This window comes from Anas acuta, chromosome 21 (genome assembly GCF_963932015.1).
Source record: "Anas acuta chromosome 21, bAnaAcu1.1, whole genome shotgun sequence".
NCBI classification, from domain to species: domain Eukaryota; kingdom Metazoa; phylum Chordata; class Aves; order Anseriformes; family Anatidae; genus Anas; species Anas acuta.
The window spans coordinates 7,105,131-7,124,096 of NC_088999.1; the positions used below are offsets into that span (position 1 = coordinate 7,105,131).

General features: G+C 50.5%; 1 protein-coding gene across 1 annotated transcript; it reads left to right on the top strand.

Annotated features, from left to right (window-relative positions):
• The first annotated feature begins 955 nt into the window (after positions 1-955).
• On the top strand, positions 956-18,584 carry SMAP2 (small ArfGAP2). The gene is made up of 10 exons (XM_068658004.1): positions 956-1,180; positions 13,075-13,208; positions 13,343-13,428; positions 14,061-14,139; positions 14,515-14,601; positions 15,069-15,150; positions 15,586-15,686; positions 15,803-15,968; positions 16,217-16,539; positions 17,455-18,584. The coding sequence occupies exons 1-10, from the start codon at positions 1,078-1,080 to the stop codon at positions 17,578-17,580; spliced, it is 1,287 nt and encodes a 428-aa protein (XP_068514105.1). The 5' UTR covers positions 956-1,077; the 3' UTR covers positions 17,581-18,584.
• Positions 18,585-18,966: the final 382 nt, after the last annotated feature.

Sequence of the window (18,966 nt, forward strand, 5' to 3'; positions counted from 1 at the left end):
CCCCAGTATGGCACTGGGAGGGGATGGGGCAGCAGGAAGCCCTTGGGTACATGTTGGGGGGCACCGTGCTGCCCCCCCCCCCACCAGGGGGGGTCCCATCCCCCTGCCAGCCGCCCCCCCCCCCCCCCGCTTTGCCACCCCCAGGAGGCTCGGGGATGATTCATCTCTGCCAGATCGCCTTCCTCCCCCCCCCCCCTCCTCCTCCTCCTCCTCCTGATTCACCAGCGGGGTGCTCGCCCCCCCCCCCCCCCCCCCGAAGGGCACCCTGGAAGCCCTGCGCCACCCCAAGACCCCCCCCCCAAATTTCTGCACGGAGCCATTCCGGCACCCCCATCCCCCACGCCCCCCCAACCCCCCCTGATCCCCCAGCCAACCTCCTCAGCCCCCCCCAGGCCCCCAGCCCCCCCCATCCAACCCCCCAGCCCCCCCAAGTCCCCCTGATCCCCCTGCCAACCCCCCCAAATTCCCCCCAGGCCCCCAGCCCCCCCATCAAGCCCCCCCCAGCCCCCCCAAGCCCCCCCCAAGCCCCCAGCCCCCCCAAGCCCCCCCCAAGCCCCCCAGCACCCCCAACCAAACCCCCCGGCCCCCCCCGAAGCCCCCCCTGCCCCCCAAACCTCCCCCACCCCCCCCACACCCCCTCAACCCCCCCAACCCCCCACGCCCCCCCAACCCCCCCCGCCCCCCAAACCTCCCCCACCCCCCCCGCCCCCCCCACACCCCCCCAAGCCCCGCCCCCCTCCCCCCGCCCCCCACTCCCTCCCCCTCCCCTCCCACCCCGTCACGTGACCCTCCCATTCATGCCTCCCCCTCTCCCCCCTCCCTCCCCTCCTCCTCCCTCCCTCCCATTGGCTCCCGTGGGCCCGTTCCTCCCCTCAACCAATCAGCGCCGTGCACGGGCCGAGGGGGCGGGGACTCAGGAGGCGTTAAAGCGCGCGCGCTCCCTCCCATTGGCTCCTCCCTCCTGACGCCCCGCCCACTACCGGCTGACCGGAAGCAGGAAGCGGCGGGGGGGGGGGGCTCCGGCGGTGGCGGCGCCGTGACCCGCGGGCGGGCAGCGGCGGCGGCGGCGGCCGGGCCATGACGGGGAAATCGGTGCGGGACGTGGAGCGCTACCAGGCCGTGCTGGCAGGGCTGCTGCTGGACGAGGCCAACAAGTTCTGCGCTGACTGCCAGGCCAAAGGTAACCGGCGGGGGGGGAACGGGAGCGGTAACGGGAAGGGGGGGGGGGGGGGGGGGGGCGGTTGGGAGGGGGATTTGGGGGGGTTGAGGGGGTTTTGGGGGGGGTTTTGGGGGTTGAGGGGGTCTTAGAGGGGGTTTGAGGGGGGTTTGGGGGGGGTGGTGACCCCATTGGGGGGGTGATTGGGGGTGTGTTGGGGGGGGTTTAGGTGAAGGTAATAAAAAATTGAAGTGAAAAAAAGTTTAAAAAGCACAAATTTGGTTGCAGAGCGCTGGCTGAGGTCCTGAGGTGGGAGCTCGGTGGTCTCCGGTGTTGTGGGAGGAGGCCTGGAGGGTGGGCATGGTGTGGTGGTGGATGTGGGGGGGTGAATGGGGGTGTATTGGGGGGGTTTAGGTAAAGGTAATAAAAAAATAAAGGGGAAAAAAAGGTTAAAAAGCACGAATTTGGTTGCAGAGCGCTGCCTGAGGTCCTAGGATGGGAGCTCGGTGGCCTCTAGTATCGGGGGAGGAGGCCTGGAGGGTGGGCACGGGGTGGTGGTGGATGTGGGGGGGTTGAGGGGGCTGGGGGTGGCCCTGGGGGGGGACACGAAGCGACCCGGGGGGGGTCACCCGGTCGAGGTTCCTCCCCCCCGGTGCTGGGGGCAGCCGGGGGTGTCGGTGCCCCAGGAGGCAGGGGGGTGGCATAGCCCCCACTCATCCCCCCTGTGATGCTGGAGCATTCCTGCAGCTCCCTGCTGGGACAGTGGGGAGTTTCCCATACTAAAAGGGCTAAGGGTAGGGCTGTTTTTTATTTAAAATTCTGCTTTAATGAGTTTTTCTCGTGGTTTGGAGGTCGGGAGTTGAGGTTTGTGTCCCAACAGCCCCAATAAATGAGCTCCGGGAGCTGGGTCTTGGTGTCCAGCAGTGTCCAGGGGCTGCAGTGTGAGCTCTGAGAGCTGCCAGGTCCCACTGAACTGCCTGAAAATGGGGCTGCTCTGCATAGAAATATAAAATATATTAATAAATAAAAAATAAAAACATAGGCTGCTCCTATAAGGGGCTCTCAGAAGCCCATAAAGCAGTGCCCTCGTAGCAGCAGCTGGGTCTGGCAGCCCCTCACACCTCCACCTGGCTCTGCCTGACCCCGCAGGCAGGGAGCTGAGCGTAAAAGCCTGCGGGTCTCTTATCTCCTGGCTCCTAACGCCAGCACCAAGGGCACCAACAGCTGCCTTATCTCAAGGCAGGGCAGCGTTCTCATCGCGGCTCCTGGTTACTCGTCGTGTTGCTGGTCTGTAGCTGCTCCTGTTGACGGCGTGTCCTGGAGATGCCTCCCTGGCTCTAATTCCTAAGTCACAGCGCACAGTTAAGCCTCACCCCCGAAGCCTTAAGCTGCTTGTGCCTGGGGAAGCACCTGAGACCTGTCTGGAGGAGTGGGGGCTGCTGTCGTGCTCAGTGCTGCCTGGTGAAATAATGATCCCCGATCCTAATGAGACTCGTGGAGATGTGAGATCTCGGTCTGGAGAGCTCCAGGCTGCAGCAGGGTAGGCTCAGCGAGCTCTCCAGCCAGGTGCCAGCTGAGCATCGTGTTTTGTGCTTCTGTTGTGGCTTGCAGTGGTAAGGAAGGCCTGAATTTCGTGCTCGCTGCTGCTGCAAGGAACTGCAGAGCTCCTTTGGGCACGGGAACGAGCCCAGTGTGCTTGCGCAGAGTGAGGAGCACATCTCGTTTGATCTACGGCTTCATAACTACAACTCCGTGCAGGTCTGCACTGAGGAGACCACGTGGCGCTTGCTGCCTCCAGATGGTTTTCCTCAACGTTTCCAGTGCTACCTGGAAGCGTGGCAGTGCTTCTGTGCAGCCGGCTGCTTGATGGCTTTGGGCAGCCACAACGCTGGCTGTGCCAGCTGAGCTCGGAGCGGGATGTGCATTTTTGGAGATCCCGAGGTCCAAAATCATCATCTTCCCTGCAGAAATTAAACTTTTTTTCACGAGCAGGCTTTGTGTCCTTGGTGAGCTGCAGATGTTGGTGCTGCGGCCCCGTGTTGGGAGCGGGCATTCGCCAAGGTCACTGCTGGAACTGGGTCGCTTCGTTAGCGGTGCTGGGGGGTGGCTGGAGGCAGGTGGCACTCCTTGCCTGCTCCTCCAGACAGCTCGTGTTCAAGGTCATCAGGATCTCAGGGTGAGTCTCAACAAAGCTGAGGGCAGAGGAAGAACCTGGCGGCTCCCTCAGCCCCTCTGAAGGCAGTGCTACAATAAAACACTGGCTTTTGACTCTTTTTTTTTGTGCCCAGCTTACCGGATCCGTGGTGTTTTGCTGCTTGAGCTGCGCCTTTCCAAGCTAGCATGACACATAAGCAGAGACTGTTCAGATGCCACCCACACTTCCATTATGCCTGTTCCCAATGACCTAACTGCTTGCTGGGTTTCGGTGCTGTATTTCTTCTATCTGCAGAACTAAATGAGATTTCGGTACCTGCAGGAACTGCGTGTACCCACCTGATCTCGTACCTCCACAGCGGCCTCAGCATCAGTCAAAGCCCTTCTCCCCTTGTATGTTTGGGATTCGAGTGGCTTCCTCAGCACCCAGGACTCCTTCCAAGGCTTTGCTTCTGCGCAGCTGTGCTGTAGGAGCCACACAGTAAGAGTGAAAGGAGAAGTGTGAGCACAGCGGCTTCCCTCGGGGCTTCACGCAGCTGCCCGTGGCCAGGGCCAAGTTGTTGGAGGACAAAAAAAAAAAATGGACAGGGAAACTGGGAAAACAAGCTCAGGGTTGGTTGCTTTGCAACAACAAACAGTGTGCAGTGCTTTGAGGCTCTTGTTTTGGAGGAAGTGGGCAAGATCTCTGCCCTGATGCTTCCTCTTTCAATCGTGGGGCTTCTGTCAGTGTTATCTGTGGGTAAAGTGGGCAGGCTGATCAGAGAATGGGCAAGTGAGTGACCTGTGCTGAAAAAAAGGCATGGCAGGAGTGCTTTGTGGCAGCTGAGCTTGTGTGAAAGCTTCAGTGTACATGAGAAGGGACTTCCAGTGCTGGGACAAACCAGGCTTGATCTCGGTGGCAGCCTTTAGGACATCACCTGGCAATGCTAGGCACAAACAAAACATTTGCAAGTGCTATCAAAGGTGTTCACATGATGCTATCAGGATACTAATTGTGATTATCAAAGCAGTCCCGGCACCACCTGCGATGGCACAGCTCCCCTCAGGACTACCCAGTGTGGCTAAGGTGGAAGGCTGGAGGGACTGAATCATCATAATCCTCTTTATTTGAAGGGCTTGGCTGCTGTGTGCATTGCTGGAGTGCGATCCTTAAAAGAGAAACGAGCTGTTGGTGAGTGGGATCCTTTCTCTTGGTGCATTTCTCGTGGCAGGGACACTTCTGAGAGCAGTGGTGGTTCCATGTTTGTAGGATGTCAGGGCTGCCAGGCACTGACAGACTGTCAGAAGCCAGGCTACCCAACACCAGAGCGAGCCCGGAGGCTGGAGCTGTGACGCAGGTGCAGGAGGGATGTGGTGTAATCAGGAAAATTGGTCCTGACCTCAGATGTCTTCCAGTAAGTGGAAACAGTCCTGTGTTGAGTAATACTTGAATTAACCGGAGTCTTCTCTGTGTTTCTGACTTTAAAGCTCTGTGCTGGACCTGTGCAACATGCAGCTAATTCTGTTTGATTTTCTCCTTCTCCCAAACTGTTCCCCTCTGCTCTCCCAGTCCTGTCTATCCAACAGGCTCTTTGGACCCGGTTTCGTTGGCACCAGAACCAGTTCCTCCAGGGAGCACCAGCGAGGACTGCTCTAGCTGTTCATCACTTAAGGTTGCCCTGTGCTCCTCCTGGTTTGTCTGACTCTCCCCTCCGTTCCTTGTGTCTTGTGAGAGCTGCTGTGCCAAAATCAACCCCTTCTTGTAACCTGAGTGGTTTGCTGGAAAGCTGTTTGCTCCTGAACACAACCCGAACCCTGATCTAATTCCTCAAGTAGCTCTTTCTGAAAGAGGGACGGAACTTGGCAATTACCTGTGAGGAGGTCGTTAAGTGCTGGATGGGGTAGGAAGCGGCTGGCAAACAGGAAGAGTAGGATAAGAAGCTTGTGGCTACTGCAGGTATGCTTCAGGAAGGGTGACCTCCAGTAAAATGGGGGTTAGTCATGTTGCAGGTGGTTTAATCCAGCCAAACGAGTGCTAATATGAAGCACGTTGCTAATAGCCAACATCAAATCTGCTGTGACTCAAATCCTCCATCAGCAGAGGAAAGCTATTGAATCACAGGTGACTTCTTAGTAAAAGAAACGTGAAAAGTAACCTAAATGGTTGTCTAAAACAATTGTGTGATGAAAAATCACTGGGAACATGGAGCAGTGGATAGTGCTGCATGCTGTTTGCCTGCAGTCAGCTTCAAAATCAGAGCTGTAGGTCTAAAGCTGCTCAGTTTGTTTTAGAAAATCTTGAATTAGGAGAAGCTCGCTTAATGGAAGCTTGCCTGAAGGGGTGCATATATCTTTGTGTGTACACTCAATTTAATTCTTAGCTGTGGTCCTAATATTCTGCAGTTATCTTAACAAAGTGCTGCTGCTTTTGCAGTGTTCTACCACAGAACACTGGCCTGAGAAGATGAAATGAGCTTTGCCCAGGAGATATGCTTTATCCTTCAGTGATCTTTGTCCTGGGGGGTCTGAGTGGTGCTGCCCTGGTGTGGGACCCTGCCTGTGAGGGAACCCAGCTCCAACTGGGAGCCTGACCCCTGTGCTCACCTGTGTGAGGTAGGTTGCTGGAATTTCCCACCCAAGCTGCCCACCTGGCAAAAAAGCATCCTCCTTTCGAGGGGACTTACACTGGAATTGGCTTCTGATTAGTAAAGAGTTACTCGAAGAAATCCTTTCAGAAAAGAGATGCAGAGCTGAGTCACAGAGATGCAAGTCTCTCCATCTGACAGAAATAGATAACAAAGATAATCCTCCGAGTAGAGGGCATCTTGGCAAACCGTGTCTATTTTAATGCTGTTGTTGTTCTCTCCCAGCTATATCGACCCATCTGTGGAGAGCCAAAGTGTGCTGAGTGGCTGCTACAGCAAAGGGTGTAAATTAAGGGCCCGAAAATGCCATGTGATTCTCCAGTCATAGCTGCAACTTCAGTGGAAGTTTGTTCCTATAGTAACTGCCAGATAAATTATATAAGGTAGCAAACACTCGGGAGCTTGTGCCAGCCTCTCCAGAAAACGCCTCTGGTTTAAAGGTAACTCATCCTCCAAAATGCAAGCAGGCTATCAAAACAAGCTAGAGAAACAAGAATAGCTGTTGGCTCCTTCAGGTTGGTGCGGAATAGTGATTATTTTGTGTGTCCCAGGAAATCTAGGACAGAAAAGGCTGAGTTTCTGAGAGAGACTGCGTTGAATCAGAGCTTCGTTTGACTGTGGAGCTGGATTTGCCTGTGCTGTTTGGCCTTTCAGTGCCATGGTAAACTGCTCACCTCTATTGTCACACTGTACATTTCCATGCTGGCCAGATTATGCCTTTTCATCATGAATATCAAGTCTTTTTTGGTGATGGATAGTGAAGAGGAGTTCGTTTCCAGAACAGGTCCGTTTTGTAGCAAAAAGTGGCCCAGAAGCTGACTGCTGTGTCAGGAGCTACAGCAACGGCTTTGACTCCAGATCTACAAACTCAAATCTAAATGGAATCTAAATATTAAAAATAAATTAAAATAGAACTGCATGAGCAGACTTGATGGTAGAAAAACTCAAAGCTGAAATGCCTGAAAAACAGGGCTTGTTTACTACCTTTTTTTTTTTTTTGTGATTCAAGCCTCCTTGAAATGAAGCTGTTGCTTTTACACTAGCAACTCCTAGGCTGACCTGTGTGTGGCGTTGGCCAGACCCCGGTGACCAGCCTTTTATTATCAAATCTCAGGAACTCTGTCCTGTTCTTTGTTGCCCATCTCTGTTAGGATTCCTGTGCTAACCTCCTCAGAAAATATGGGGTTCCGTGGGACTGATTTTATATATTAAGTGGTGTTGCTGTCAACGTTGGTAATGTTAACCAGTTGTCTGGCATAGTCTTAGTATAGCATCTGCTTGAAATTGTTGCTTTCATGGTTTATCTACCGAAGCAATAAACATCCCTTCCTTAAAACAGCAGGAAGGACCCACCCTGCTGTTCGCAGCATCCATTTCAATTTCCTCTGCTTTGCTCTGCGTCTGTATCATCGCAGCACCTCTTCAGAGAGCAAGATGGTAACAACGATAAGACTTGGGTTGAAAGCTTCTTCTGCAGTCTTACCACTGCTCGTTGCTAGATCTGGTGTTCTGGGAACAACAGGTCAAATTCTGTGTGCCTGCCTTCAAAGCCACCAGGCCCTGGGACAGTAGGCATTTCGGGTGAGCTGCAGAGGCTTCATAACCTGCCCTGGAGAGAACTGAGCCAGCAGCAGTCTGCTTGATCCGAGTTGGCCAGTAACGTGCCTGTTGTAAACACTGTGGTTTGGGGAAACAGTATATAGCTGCTGATAACATAAAGAATTTAAAGGCGAAGCTCCAAGCTGTTGTCTGCAGCAATGTTCTCAACCACTGTAGATGCCTCTGGCTCTTCTTTTTGCATGCAAAGAATGGCTGAGGCTTGTAGGTACTGCAGCAGGTCCTTTATTTGGAAAAACAAACACCAAAAAAACTGCTACTAACTTGCATGCATTAATAGCTACCTGGCATAATCAAGAGATCTTGAAGTTTAGCTGTCTTTTTCACTTGCCAGCAGGGTTTACCTTGTTTTCCCCAGACAATCTGAACACTTGACTGCAGAACAGACGTCTACAGTCGAGAGGAGAGGAAGCTGTTTTGTAACACGGCTTTTGTCATAGCTTCTCTATGAATGGAATGAATTTCAGTAAGTCATTAAGCAATCTCTTTCCAGAATAAGGAAACCACAAGTCAAAGGAAGCTCTTGGATACTTGGCTATTTCCTCATTTGGCTCTGCAAAAAGTTGGGCTTTTTGCTCTCATCAACTTTGACTTGATGAGAAATTTCCAAGTGCTGGTGAAGGCTTGTAGGAGAGGATGTGGATGTCATCTCGCTGGGACTGCACCTCTCCAAGGAGCATTTCCCACATCCCCTTTCCCTGTGTGTGCAGAGGGGGTGGTTGGACCTCAACACATGTAGTAGTGTTAGCTGGGATCAATGGGCCTGGCAGGCACACTTCCCAGTTACAGCTGGGCTTTTGCTGGGTTGCCTGCAAGTCAAATGATTGTTTGCACTAAGAATATTTCATTAGGCTTTGAATAGCTGTGTGCTCTCCTTCCTGCCTGTGAAAGCATCTATTTTTCCCTGACCCCCCCCCCCCCCCCCTTCTCAAAAGAGCAGTGGCTTTGCAGCCAATTTCTGTTTTATTTTTAAATGCCTTCTGGAGGGTTATTACTGAAGAAACTTGCACAAGTAGCTTGAGCCAAAATGCAATGTCTGAATAAAGGATGAGGAGTGAATCCCCTTGGGATTCCTCGATTAAAAGCACTCCAGAGTGTGAACTTTCAGCAAGTGGCTACAGCGTGGTGTGTGCTAGCCAGGCTGGGCTTGGGTTTTAAAGGGAATTGCGAGCCTTTTCACCAGGGGCAGATCATTCAGACAGTCCTTGTCGGCATTAATGATTCAGTCGTGGGTGCTAACTTAAGCTGGTATGGGCTGCCTGGTATGCAGTGTTTATTTTGACATGCTGGGATATAAAACAGGCCATGAAACCAGCGCATAGAGGCACTGACTGGGCAGCAGGGTTTCTCACATACAGCTCTCTAGTCCATTCTGGATACTGGTGCATCCCCCTTTAGAAATGCCCTGTCAGGCATTCAGTGCAGCTTTCTTAAATGACAGAGCTGACTGGGATCTCTCTGCAACCATTCCCAGGCCAGGAATATGCATGGAAGTGGTCTCATCTAGCCTTAATATTGTGCTGGATCTGAGTGCGTAGCCAAGCTCTTGAATCTGCTTTGATTAATATCCAATTCTTCTTGAAAACTGCCTTTTCCTTTAATCTCTTGTTGCAAATGGCATTCTCCAGGAAGCATTTTGCATATCCGAGGCACTGCGCAGGGCCATGAGATGATTAATCAGAACCGAGCAAGTGATGCCCAGCTCTGGTTAGTGCCAAGGAACTTGCTTTGCTTTCTATGGATGTTAAAATTCGGTATAATACTGAAAGGAGCGAGTGCAGCACCAGGCGTGCGTGTCTGATGCCGGTTGGCATTGCAGCAAACCTCAGTTTTGCATATGGAAAGTGAGTTTTCATTCGGGCCTCCAGCTCTAGAGCCATCTGGTAGCTGTGCGGATGCCAGCCTGAAGGGAACTATTTTTATGATGCTAGTGAGTGTGTTCATGCAAGGACCGATTTCTTTCATGTTTCTTTCTACTGGTTTAATAAGCCAAACGCTTCTGTGAGCTGTGCCTTAAAACCTTTGGTCTATAAGCTCCATTTTTGTGATTCCTCCAACCTGGAGGGCACAAAGCTCCTGTGGTGTCCTGGGCCCTCATGAGCATCCGAAGGCCTCAGGGGGAGATGAGGCCTCTGGTGGTGTTTTCTCAAGTGGCTTACTGATCTAAAAGGCGTTTTTCTGAGAAATTGTGCCTTTGTGCTTTTACAAATGTGTTCTGCCTTCTCTGTAAGCACCCAGTTGCTGTAACTGCTGTGCAGTTTTCAGCTCAGTTTAGTTTTTGGGAAGTTGAGTGCTGTAACGTATGACTGAACTCGCTTCTGTAAATACCTTCACCTGGGGCTTTCTGCAAGTCAGTCACCTTGAAAAACAGCATGTGAAACCGTGGGGAAATGACTGCACAAAAATCTCCGCTGCCTGATTTCTCTGGGCACTTCCTCATGCGATTTCTAGAGCGACTCCTTTGCGGCCTCGAGGGGGAAGTGGGAGCCTTGTTTACAGCGGCACTGAGGCTGGCCTCCCCCTCGCCCTTGAGACAAAACACAGTAAAAAGCAGTAAAAACATTGTTTTGGCTTTAAGGTCTGGGGCACTAAGTAGTGAAGCTGAAGGCCTGGTAAAGGTATGCGTGTGGCCAGGCTGGTGCCCCTAATCTGGGCCTTGGGGCTTCACCCATTGCTCCCTCAGCAGCCTGGCCAGCGGCAGCCATCTTGTGTGGGGTACCCCTGCCTCCAGCAACAGCCCCGTAACCTTCCCTTGGGGTAATTGGGGTAATTTCAGCCGGCACAGAGCTATTTGGACGCTGATAGCTGGGCAGACTTCATTTGCCTCATTGCTACTGCTCGCTCTGCTCATCACTGATTATTCAGGAGCTCCCCTCGCCTGTTGCGTGCGGTCTCGCTGTCAGCCTTCTGCTGCTGCCTCTTGTGCAGCTGCTTATCTTAAAGCAGCTTTTTTACTCTGGAGGGGTGTAGCTGGGTCTTGTTCCTCTTTGAGAGACCTCAGGCAGCTTTTTCAGAGCTGTCCAAGTACCTGCTGCACGCTCCCATGTTGTGAGCAGACCGCTCAGCGTGTGGGGTCACCGCCTTCCTCCTGGCTCAGGCCACAGGAACAGCCCCACACTGCCAAAATTCTGACCTCTTCTGCTTTGTCGGTCTGAAGTCCTCCTCACGGCACTTCTTGGCACTGCAAGTACTGCTGGAACAGCCCTCGTGGAGGGGAACCGCCTTTCGTTGTGTAATATCTGCATTTACCACCAAGTGCTAGCTGCTGGGAGGCTTTCAGAAATCCTCTGTTTTAATGTCTGTTAGCGTAATGGAGCTGCTTTTACACCGGTGTCTCGCAGAGCTGGCCAGCTGTTATCCCAGCACTCAGCCCTTGCTGTTTCGGGTCCTGCATCGCAGCTGGGGTGACACCAAGGCAGGATGGGTGTCACAGCACCACTGAGTCACCCATCCTGTGTCACAGGGTGGGAGGCAGCAGGGGCTTGAACTAGCCCATGTGACGATCTTGAGCTGATTACTATAACCCCGATGCAGTATCTAGCTGGCTATTAATCCTTTTAGTCCTATAAAAGCTAAATATATCTGGAGTTTAAATCTAACCTTGAATCTCATGCTTAATCCTGCCATCAGTCTCTCATATTATAGCTTTCAGGAGCAGTTTGGATGAGACAGGGTCTGGCTGGGAGAGAATGCTACCGGATAAATCAAATGGAGGATCAGAGTTCCTGCAGTTACCTCGGTGGGCTACAAGCATAATGTTGAGCAAACTACAGACATTTATTTCCATTCTTTTCTTTGGCATGCTGAGGTGATGCTAATAGGATGGCCTTCTCCTTTTATTTAATCACTTCTAGACTTGGGTAGATGTAACACATTGAGGTGCGGTCAAGAGGATGCTTCTATAAGGTGTTCACCAAGAGCTGTTCCTAGGCAAGGAAATGACTTTGCTCAGCATCATTAAACCAGTGCCTTTCCAAAGGATCCCTTCTAGTGAAAAAGCAGAAATAAATGTTGGGCCAGGCCAGAAAACCTGGGAAAGCTTGTTGAAAAAACAAAGTAGCTGCAAGAGATTCTTCTGGGGATGTTAGAGGTTGCATGCCTCTGCCCTGGAAGGAACCGTGAGCCAGTGATTGCCTTATTAGTGTTAAATCCCTCAGGATGCTCTGGACTTGCCCAGTAAATTGGAGTTAAGTTTAACTTTTCTGGATATGCTAGATGGCTGTTAAATGCAGCGCTGCTTTTCTCGGGCTTTGAAATTACACTTTCCCCCTCTTTCTCCTCCCACTTCAGTATCATTTGCTTTGAGGATTGCTATTTTAACTATGGCAAGGAAAGGCAGCATAACTCATCTGCAGTAATGCCTGTAGTTCCTCTGGAAGTACTTGTTAAATTTGCTGTGCTAGTCAGGTACCTCAGCGAGGAAGCTTGACTTGGAGCAGCACTTTTTATCCTGTAGCAATAAAAGTGCTCCTCATGCTCCTGGATGGATGGAGGGAAATGGGGAGCTCTTCATGTATCTGCTCTGCTTAAAACTGTTCTGCTCAAGGGCTGGAGGCTCGTGGTTCTTCTTCAGGATGTGGCTTTGCTGTAGGTACATCAGCCACAATAATACCCAGCTGCAACTTAACCACACAGATGACAGCTCCAGCCTGGTTATCTCATATTTAAACCTGCTTGTCTCGCACTGCAGAGGACTGCTTCCAAAGCTGGTCTTCTGTGGGACTGAGGGTTTCAGGGACTGGAGTCTGTGCTGGTCCCAGTCGGGGAGGGGGCTGTGAGCAGTGGGAGTGCCTGTGCTGGGCTGCAGAGCCCCTCATCCATAATGTGCTTCAGCCTTCCTCCAGAGAAGTGTTTGCAGTGAGTAAAACAGCTCGTTAATCTTTCCCTCGTGGTTCTCTTCCCTGGCATGATCTCCCGTCCACACCTCTGAGCTCTCCTGCCTGTCTGAAAGCCGCATGCAAAGTGAGTCTGATTAGAGCTGTAGAAACTGGGGAGTGAACTGTTCCCAGGTCCTGGGCCAGGATCTGGCCTGGGGGCCAGAGCACCGGGCTTCGTGCTGCTCTCCTCACTCATCTGCTTCTTCCTGCACAAGGCCAACAGAAGACTTGATGCAAATCATATGTTTCATGCTGCTTTTCCTAGAGCAGTAGTGGATATTGTGGAGCTGGTTCTCAGGTAACCCTATCGCAGTGGAAAGGTTCTGTTGTTAAAGCAGGAGCAGCCCTATTTTGCTGTGACTGTTTAAGCAAGGGGAAATTGAGGTTTGTGGTCTTGAGTGGTTTGCTTATTTTATTCCCTCTTCCCCTTGGAGTTATTTGTGTAGAGCCCTCAACATGGAAGAGGGAGGTAATAAAATACTGGTTCTAACTACAGTCATTGGGAAATGATCTTTAAACATTCTGCTGTCTAATTCAAACTTCTAACCTGCATTCCTCAGTCCCAGTTCACTTGGTGCAGTTTCTCAGTTACTCGAGGTAACCACGGATTGACTGGCTGGTATGAAACACTTTTATCTCTTTGCAGGGCCACGATGGGCATCATGGAATATTGGTGTGTTCATCTGTATTCGTTGCGCTGGGATCCACAGGAACCTAGGAGTTCATATATCCAGGGTAAAATCCGTCAATCTTGACCAGTGGACACAAGAACAGATACAGGTAATGCAGGTGAAATGAAGGAATTGTTGTAGTACTGGGGGTTTGTGAGCTGGGGGGAGTCATAAAGTCTCAGGGACCAAAGAGGTGGGAAGTGAAGCAAAAAGATAATCGGGATGAGTTCTTTTGAATTGCAGTGCATGCAAGAGATGGGGAATGGAAAAGCAAATCGTCTTTACGAAGCCTTCCTGCCGGAGAACTTCAGGAGACCTCAAACAGATCAGTATCCTTTCTTCTTCTGCTGCTGGGGAAAGATGAGTGTTACAACCCAAGCTGTTGTGTGAGATGCACTTCAAGGCCTGTGGCAAATAGGAGGCTTGAGCATTTAAGATCCTTAGTGGAGACAGCTGGAAAGATTCAACACTTCTGAAAATGAAGCTGTAATTTTCTACTACATCTATTAAATAAGGGTTTCTAGACAGGTAGTGCAAGGGGCTTTACAGATGTGAACCTAAAAGGAGCATCTCTTCTTAGTTTTAGTCTTAAGCTGGTGGTTGAGGTGCTCCTGTATGCATCAGATCCATTTATCTGACCACTGTGCCTTGTGCTGATGACACGTGTGCTCTTAAGTGATGTTCAAAGTAAATACACATCAAAGAAAAAAGCACGGTAGGAATTAAGCCCTGATTTAGTGTACCTTTTATAGCACTGTCATGCTTTGAATAGTCCAAAGGAGCAAAAATTGAGCAGCTAAAGTAGTTGGATCCGAGGCTAAATTATTTTAAAGTTACTGCTGGAAATGCTCTTTAGGCAGTCGTTAATTTAGTTACAGCTTGTACCTTGTATCCGTGTGTTAAACAAAGCTATGCAAATCTTCTGCTCTTGAATCATTTGTCTTTAACAAGCTTCTTGCAGAGCTGTGGAGGGCTTCATTCGTGATAAGTATGAAAAGAAGAAATACATGGACCGAAGTATTGACATCAACGCATTTAGGGTTAGTTCCTAATCACTTCTACGAAGGCTTGAGTGCTTGTTAAGTGTAGGTCTGTCTCATGAGTAAGCAGTGAGTGTATGAAAACAGACAGGCTTAAATTTCCTGTATTAGTGACTAATTTCTACAAGGCTGATTGGATTCAGTCGTTCTGTAGAGAATAATTTAAGTTGGAAGGGACCTCTGAAGGTCAGAGCACGACTGATTTCTAATGTAGGTCTTCAGCTGTATATCTGTGCTGTTGGATGGGTAGCTTGCTAGGAGCAAATTGAAATGAGCAAAGATTGAGGCTTTTTGGGTTAGTAACAGCACACAAAGATCTATCGTTCTTACTGCGTGATGTGAGCTTTGACCTCATGTCAGTGCTTTTCTTTACAGAAAGAGAAGGATGACAAATGGAAAAAGAGTAATGAGCCAGTATCAGAAAGAAAACTGGAACCTATCATCTTTGAGAAGGTGAAAATGGTAAGATCAGAAGCCATGGCCATCGATCAATTGTAAAGACTTCTCTTGAGCAGGACGGAGGTATTCCAGCTTCATATGGAAGCATTTTTTCAGGCCTCAGTCATAGCAGTGGATGCATTGAGTCACACTAATGGTAGTAGCTTGTTTTCCACTGCTCAGACAGATACTGAGCAGATGTGCTCTGCCTTGCAGTGCAGAGCAGATTGGAATCCGGCTACTCCCTGCTTAGGTTTCTAACTTGAGCTGTTATTTTTCCTAGTTTAGAGCATGCTTAAATTTGTTGATGGGTTCCGATATAACAGGACAGTAAAACAACTGGAATACTTGCTCTGAATTTCTGTTCACTTTTCAAAGCACTTACCTCCACTGGGAAAAGGATTTTTAAGGGGTTTAATCTCTCATTAAAGCCTCTGATATATCAGAGTAAAACCAAGACTTGAACAAAACTTCTGGTGTTCTTTCCCTAGCCTCAAAAGAAAGAAGAAACACAGCAGTCTAGAAAGAGTTCTCCTAAGTCTTCTGAACCAGTAATGGACTTGCTAGGACTTGGTAAGAGCCTCTCCAGCATTATTGCACTTGTTAAATTGCCCCCATGTTATATCTTTTTTTTTTTTGAATGTAGTGAACTTTGAGTACTTTATTTCCCTCTCTGGTCACTGCAGCAGAAACACCTCTTTTCCTTTTTGCTGGCGCAGTGGCTGTAGTATTACAGGAGCACTTAATGGTCTCCAGACATCATGTGGCTCCTGGCTACTCTGAGGTTAATGGGACAGATATGGCACAGTGTGCTTCCTTGGTCCTAAGCCAGTTCCTTCCCTTCACCAGAAGGGAGAGTGAAGAGCTGGCAGTGTGCTGGCTGAAGTAGGTTACAGGTCAGGTCACTGGGTTGAGTGGCATATGTGCAAACTGCCTCATTGGCAAGGAGGCTGCCCCTCAGCCTGAGGCCATCTGCGTGCCCGTCCATCACAGCTTTCTCTCTCCCAGATGCTCCTGTGACAAGCACCCTTACAAATGGCAGGCCGAGCAGCTTAGAGAAGGATCTTGATCTTTTTGCATCGGTGGCATCGAATTCTGACTCCAGGAAGGTAAGCAGGGAGCATCAGTGTTTGCCAAAGAGATGGTTGAGTGAGGAGACGGTGATCTCCACCTTCCTGCAGTGCTGAAAGCAGCTGATGCATTTGTGCTGTCTCTTTTTTTTCAGGTAACTGGTTCTATGCCAACCTCTGGAAGTGCTGGTTCTGTTCCTGAAAACCTGAACCTCTTCCCCGATCCAGGAGGCAAAGGGGATGAAGTGGGGAAGAAGCAGCTCTCTAAAGACTCTATCCTCTCCCTGTACGGCTCTCAAACACCTCAGCTGCCCGCGCAAGGTAACAGATCTCAGAATAGAGCAGCACACTAATTCAGAGTGGGTGGGGGTGTCCTGATAGCTGACAAGCAGGGATGTGGGAGTGTAGGTGGTCCTTGAGAGCTGGTGAGGAGCACAGCGAGCTGCGTAGCCTGGATGTCACGGCCGAGCGAGCGTTGCGGCAGGATTTGATTTGAAGGTCAGCGTTTCAGCCCCAACAGTGAGCACAATAACACTCCTTCCCTTTTTGTTTTATTCCTCCTTTTTCAGGAGCGATGTTCATGGCCCCGGCTCAGATGGCGTACCCCCCAGCAGCTTACACGGGCTTCCCAGGAGTGGCTCCTTCCAGCAGCATGATGGGAGGCATGATGGCCCCCTCGGTGGGCATGATGGCCCAGCCTGGGGCTGCGGGGATGGTGACCCCCATGGCCATCCCAGCTGGGTACGTGGGCAACGTGCAGGCGGCTGTCATCGGTGTCCCCAACGGGATGATGGCTGCGCAGCAGGCCGGCTACGTGGCTGGCATGGCAGCGGTTCCCCAACCTGTCTACGGTGTGCAGCCAGCGCAGCAGCTTCAGTGGAACATCACTCAGGTGAGGGGGGATCTGCTGCTGACCCGAGGGTGGACGGAGGGCAGGGGAGGTACAGGCAGTAAGCTCCTGTCCCTTGTGCTCTCAGCCTGTCTCCTGGGGTTGGGTGAGGCATGCTGGTGCTGCTGGCAGGGATCAAAAAGCAGTAACTTATTTGGTGGTCTCAAGGTTCATGGTGGAGACCAAAAATCAGTGTAACATCAGCTGAAAGGAGAAATTCCTCAGCTTGATAGATGGGCATGCACCTGGGAAATTGCTAGGTAGGGTAGTGATCCTCATTTTTATGGGGATAAATGGGAAACAAAACCTTGGCTCTCCCTTCATGTAAACGTTTGAGGAGAGATGGGGCTAAATAGCAGGTTTGTAGACAAAACTAGTGTCCTGTATAGAAATCAGAGCTTCATGTGAGCTGGATGTCAGAGGTTTGTGTTCATGCAGTAGCATCAGGCTACATCTGTGTCCTGTGCCTTGAGCTGAAGGAGCTGGGCTGAGGACTCGCAGGCTGATTTGAGGTATAGCAGGGGGTGCTATAAAACCCTGTTGTGAATCAGGAGTGCTACTAGCACTAGTACCAAGTGATTCATGTTCCTCTAAGAGGCTGCTTAGCATGGCAGAGAAAGGTCAGATAAGAGCACACACCACGTTTCGGCAGCGCCTCGGATTCTATAATAAGATGAAAGGTGTGTGAGTGGAGTCTGCTTTTGTAAGTCTAACTTGGGGTTGACTGTAGAGGACTTTAACCTTTAGGGTATCCTGAAATGAAGCTTTATTGCCTTGAGTCCTTTCACTGTAACTTTTTATGAGGATTTGCTAAATATTAATGTGTCGGGGAGGAAGAGTTTTACTGTAGCTGACTGCCGTGGGCTGGCACATTTTCCCTGGCATAGCCCTGACTTTCTTCTCTTCTCCCCTCTGCAGATGACCCAGCAGATGGCTGGGATGAACTTCTATGGAGCTAATGGTATGATGGGCTATGGACAGTCGATGGGTGGAGGAGGTGCCCAGGGAAGCAATCAGTCCCTCAGCACTCAGATGTGGAAATGATCCCGTGCGTTGTGACCATTTTTGCCTTCTGTTCTGTTCTTCAAAACTGCTCCATGAGACATTCAGGGTTTTTCTTTCTGGCTGGCTGCCCAGCCCGAACCTCTTTCCATAACTGAGACCCATCTCTGCCTTTTCACTGTCAGACACGGTGAAACCTCAGTGACCAGAACATGAGCTCCCCTGTATTTAGCACAGTCAATGCACACTTCTGGGGTGGACCCCCCTCCTTGCACAAACCTCCACTAAAGCTTCTGGGTAGCACTTAATGTCCTGGGGTCTTAGCAGAGGTGTGACTGAGGAACGTGGGAAATCTGTACTTATAATAATACTGCCTGTAATTTCAGGCCTTTTAAGAACCACTTAAACTCTAGTATTAGTAGGGGTTTTGGTTAGCAGAGGGGTGGAAACCCTGTTTGGTGCTGAGGAACTGGATTTTAACCCAAGCCCGGGGCAAGCAAGCCTTGCTACCTCTTCCCTTGAGCAGCGTTCTCTGGAGCTGAGGCCTTGCTGTGCTTGGCTCGCCAACCCTCATTGGAACCAAAGTCATTTTGAAGACCCCTCTCCCTCCCCCCATGAGCAAGCAGGATTCTCGCACAGTGTGGGGGCAAGCTGTTTGGAATGTGAAACTTGCACTTCAGAGTGGCTTTTCTGTCTAATCTGTGGTATCGATGTATTTAACTTTTAACGAACTAACTGAGAGTTAACTTATCAAGGGCTGAGAGCCCGCTGCAAGTTTTCTTACACTTTTAAAAATGACTATGACATCCTAATTTATACTTTTTTCATATTTTTTTTTGTTCCTGTGTAACCCCGGTACCCCTTCCCAGCTAGCTTTAGACATTTTAATCTAGGCGTAAAAAGTGGGTGGGTCAGATTTCTTTCCTCATCTTCAGTAGAACACAACTGCTTAAACTCATCAGCGTGAGCAAGAAGTCAGACTTCTGCGGTCTCCTCTCTCCTGTGTATATGTAAATTCCCAAATAAAATATTGCAGTGAAACCTCAGCTGACTTGTCTTGTTTTTCAAACAGCCCGACAGATTGTGCTGAATGCTGCTCTCCCTGGTGCGAGTTGTTCACTTCAGGTGTCGGGACTGGGAGCCTTCCATCCAAATCGGACGAGCTCCATCTGCTTTGTAGCAGGGCTGCGTCCCAAATGTCAGGCAAGAACGGTGTTTGCCTGAAAGCTGAGGCTGCCTGCAAAGAACCAGGCTCAGCAGGGGCGAAATCAGGTCAGTTGACAGCTTTATATACAACAGAAACCTGCAGCGCAGGGGTGCGGGTGGATGCAGCATTCCTGCAGCTGGGAGGAATGGGAGAACTGCAGCTCCACGCTGATGTTCAATAAAAGCTGATCAAGATCTATCCAAAAGGTACACTGTAAGCTT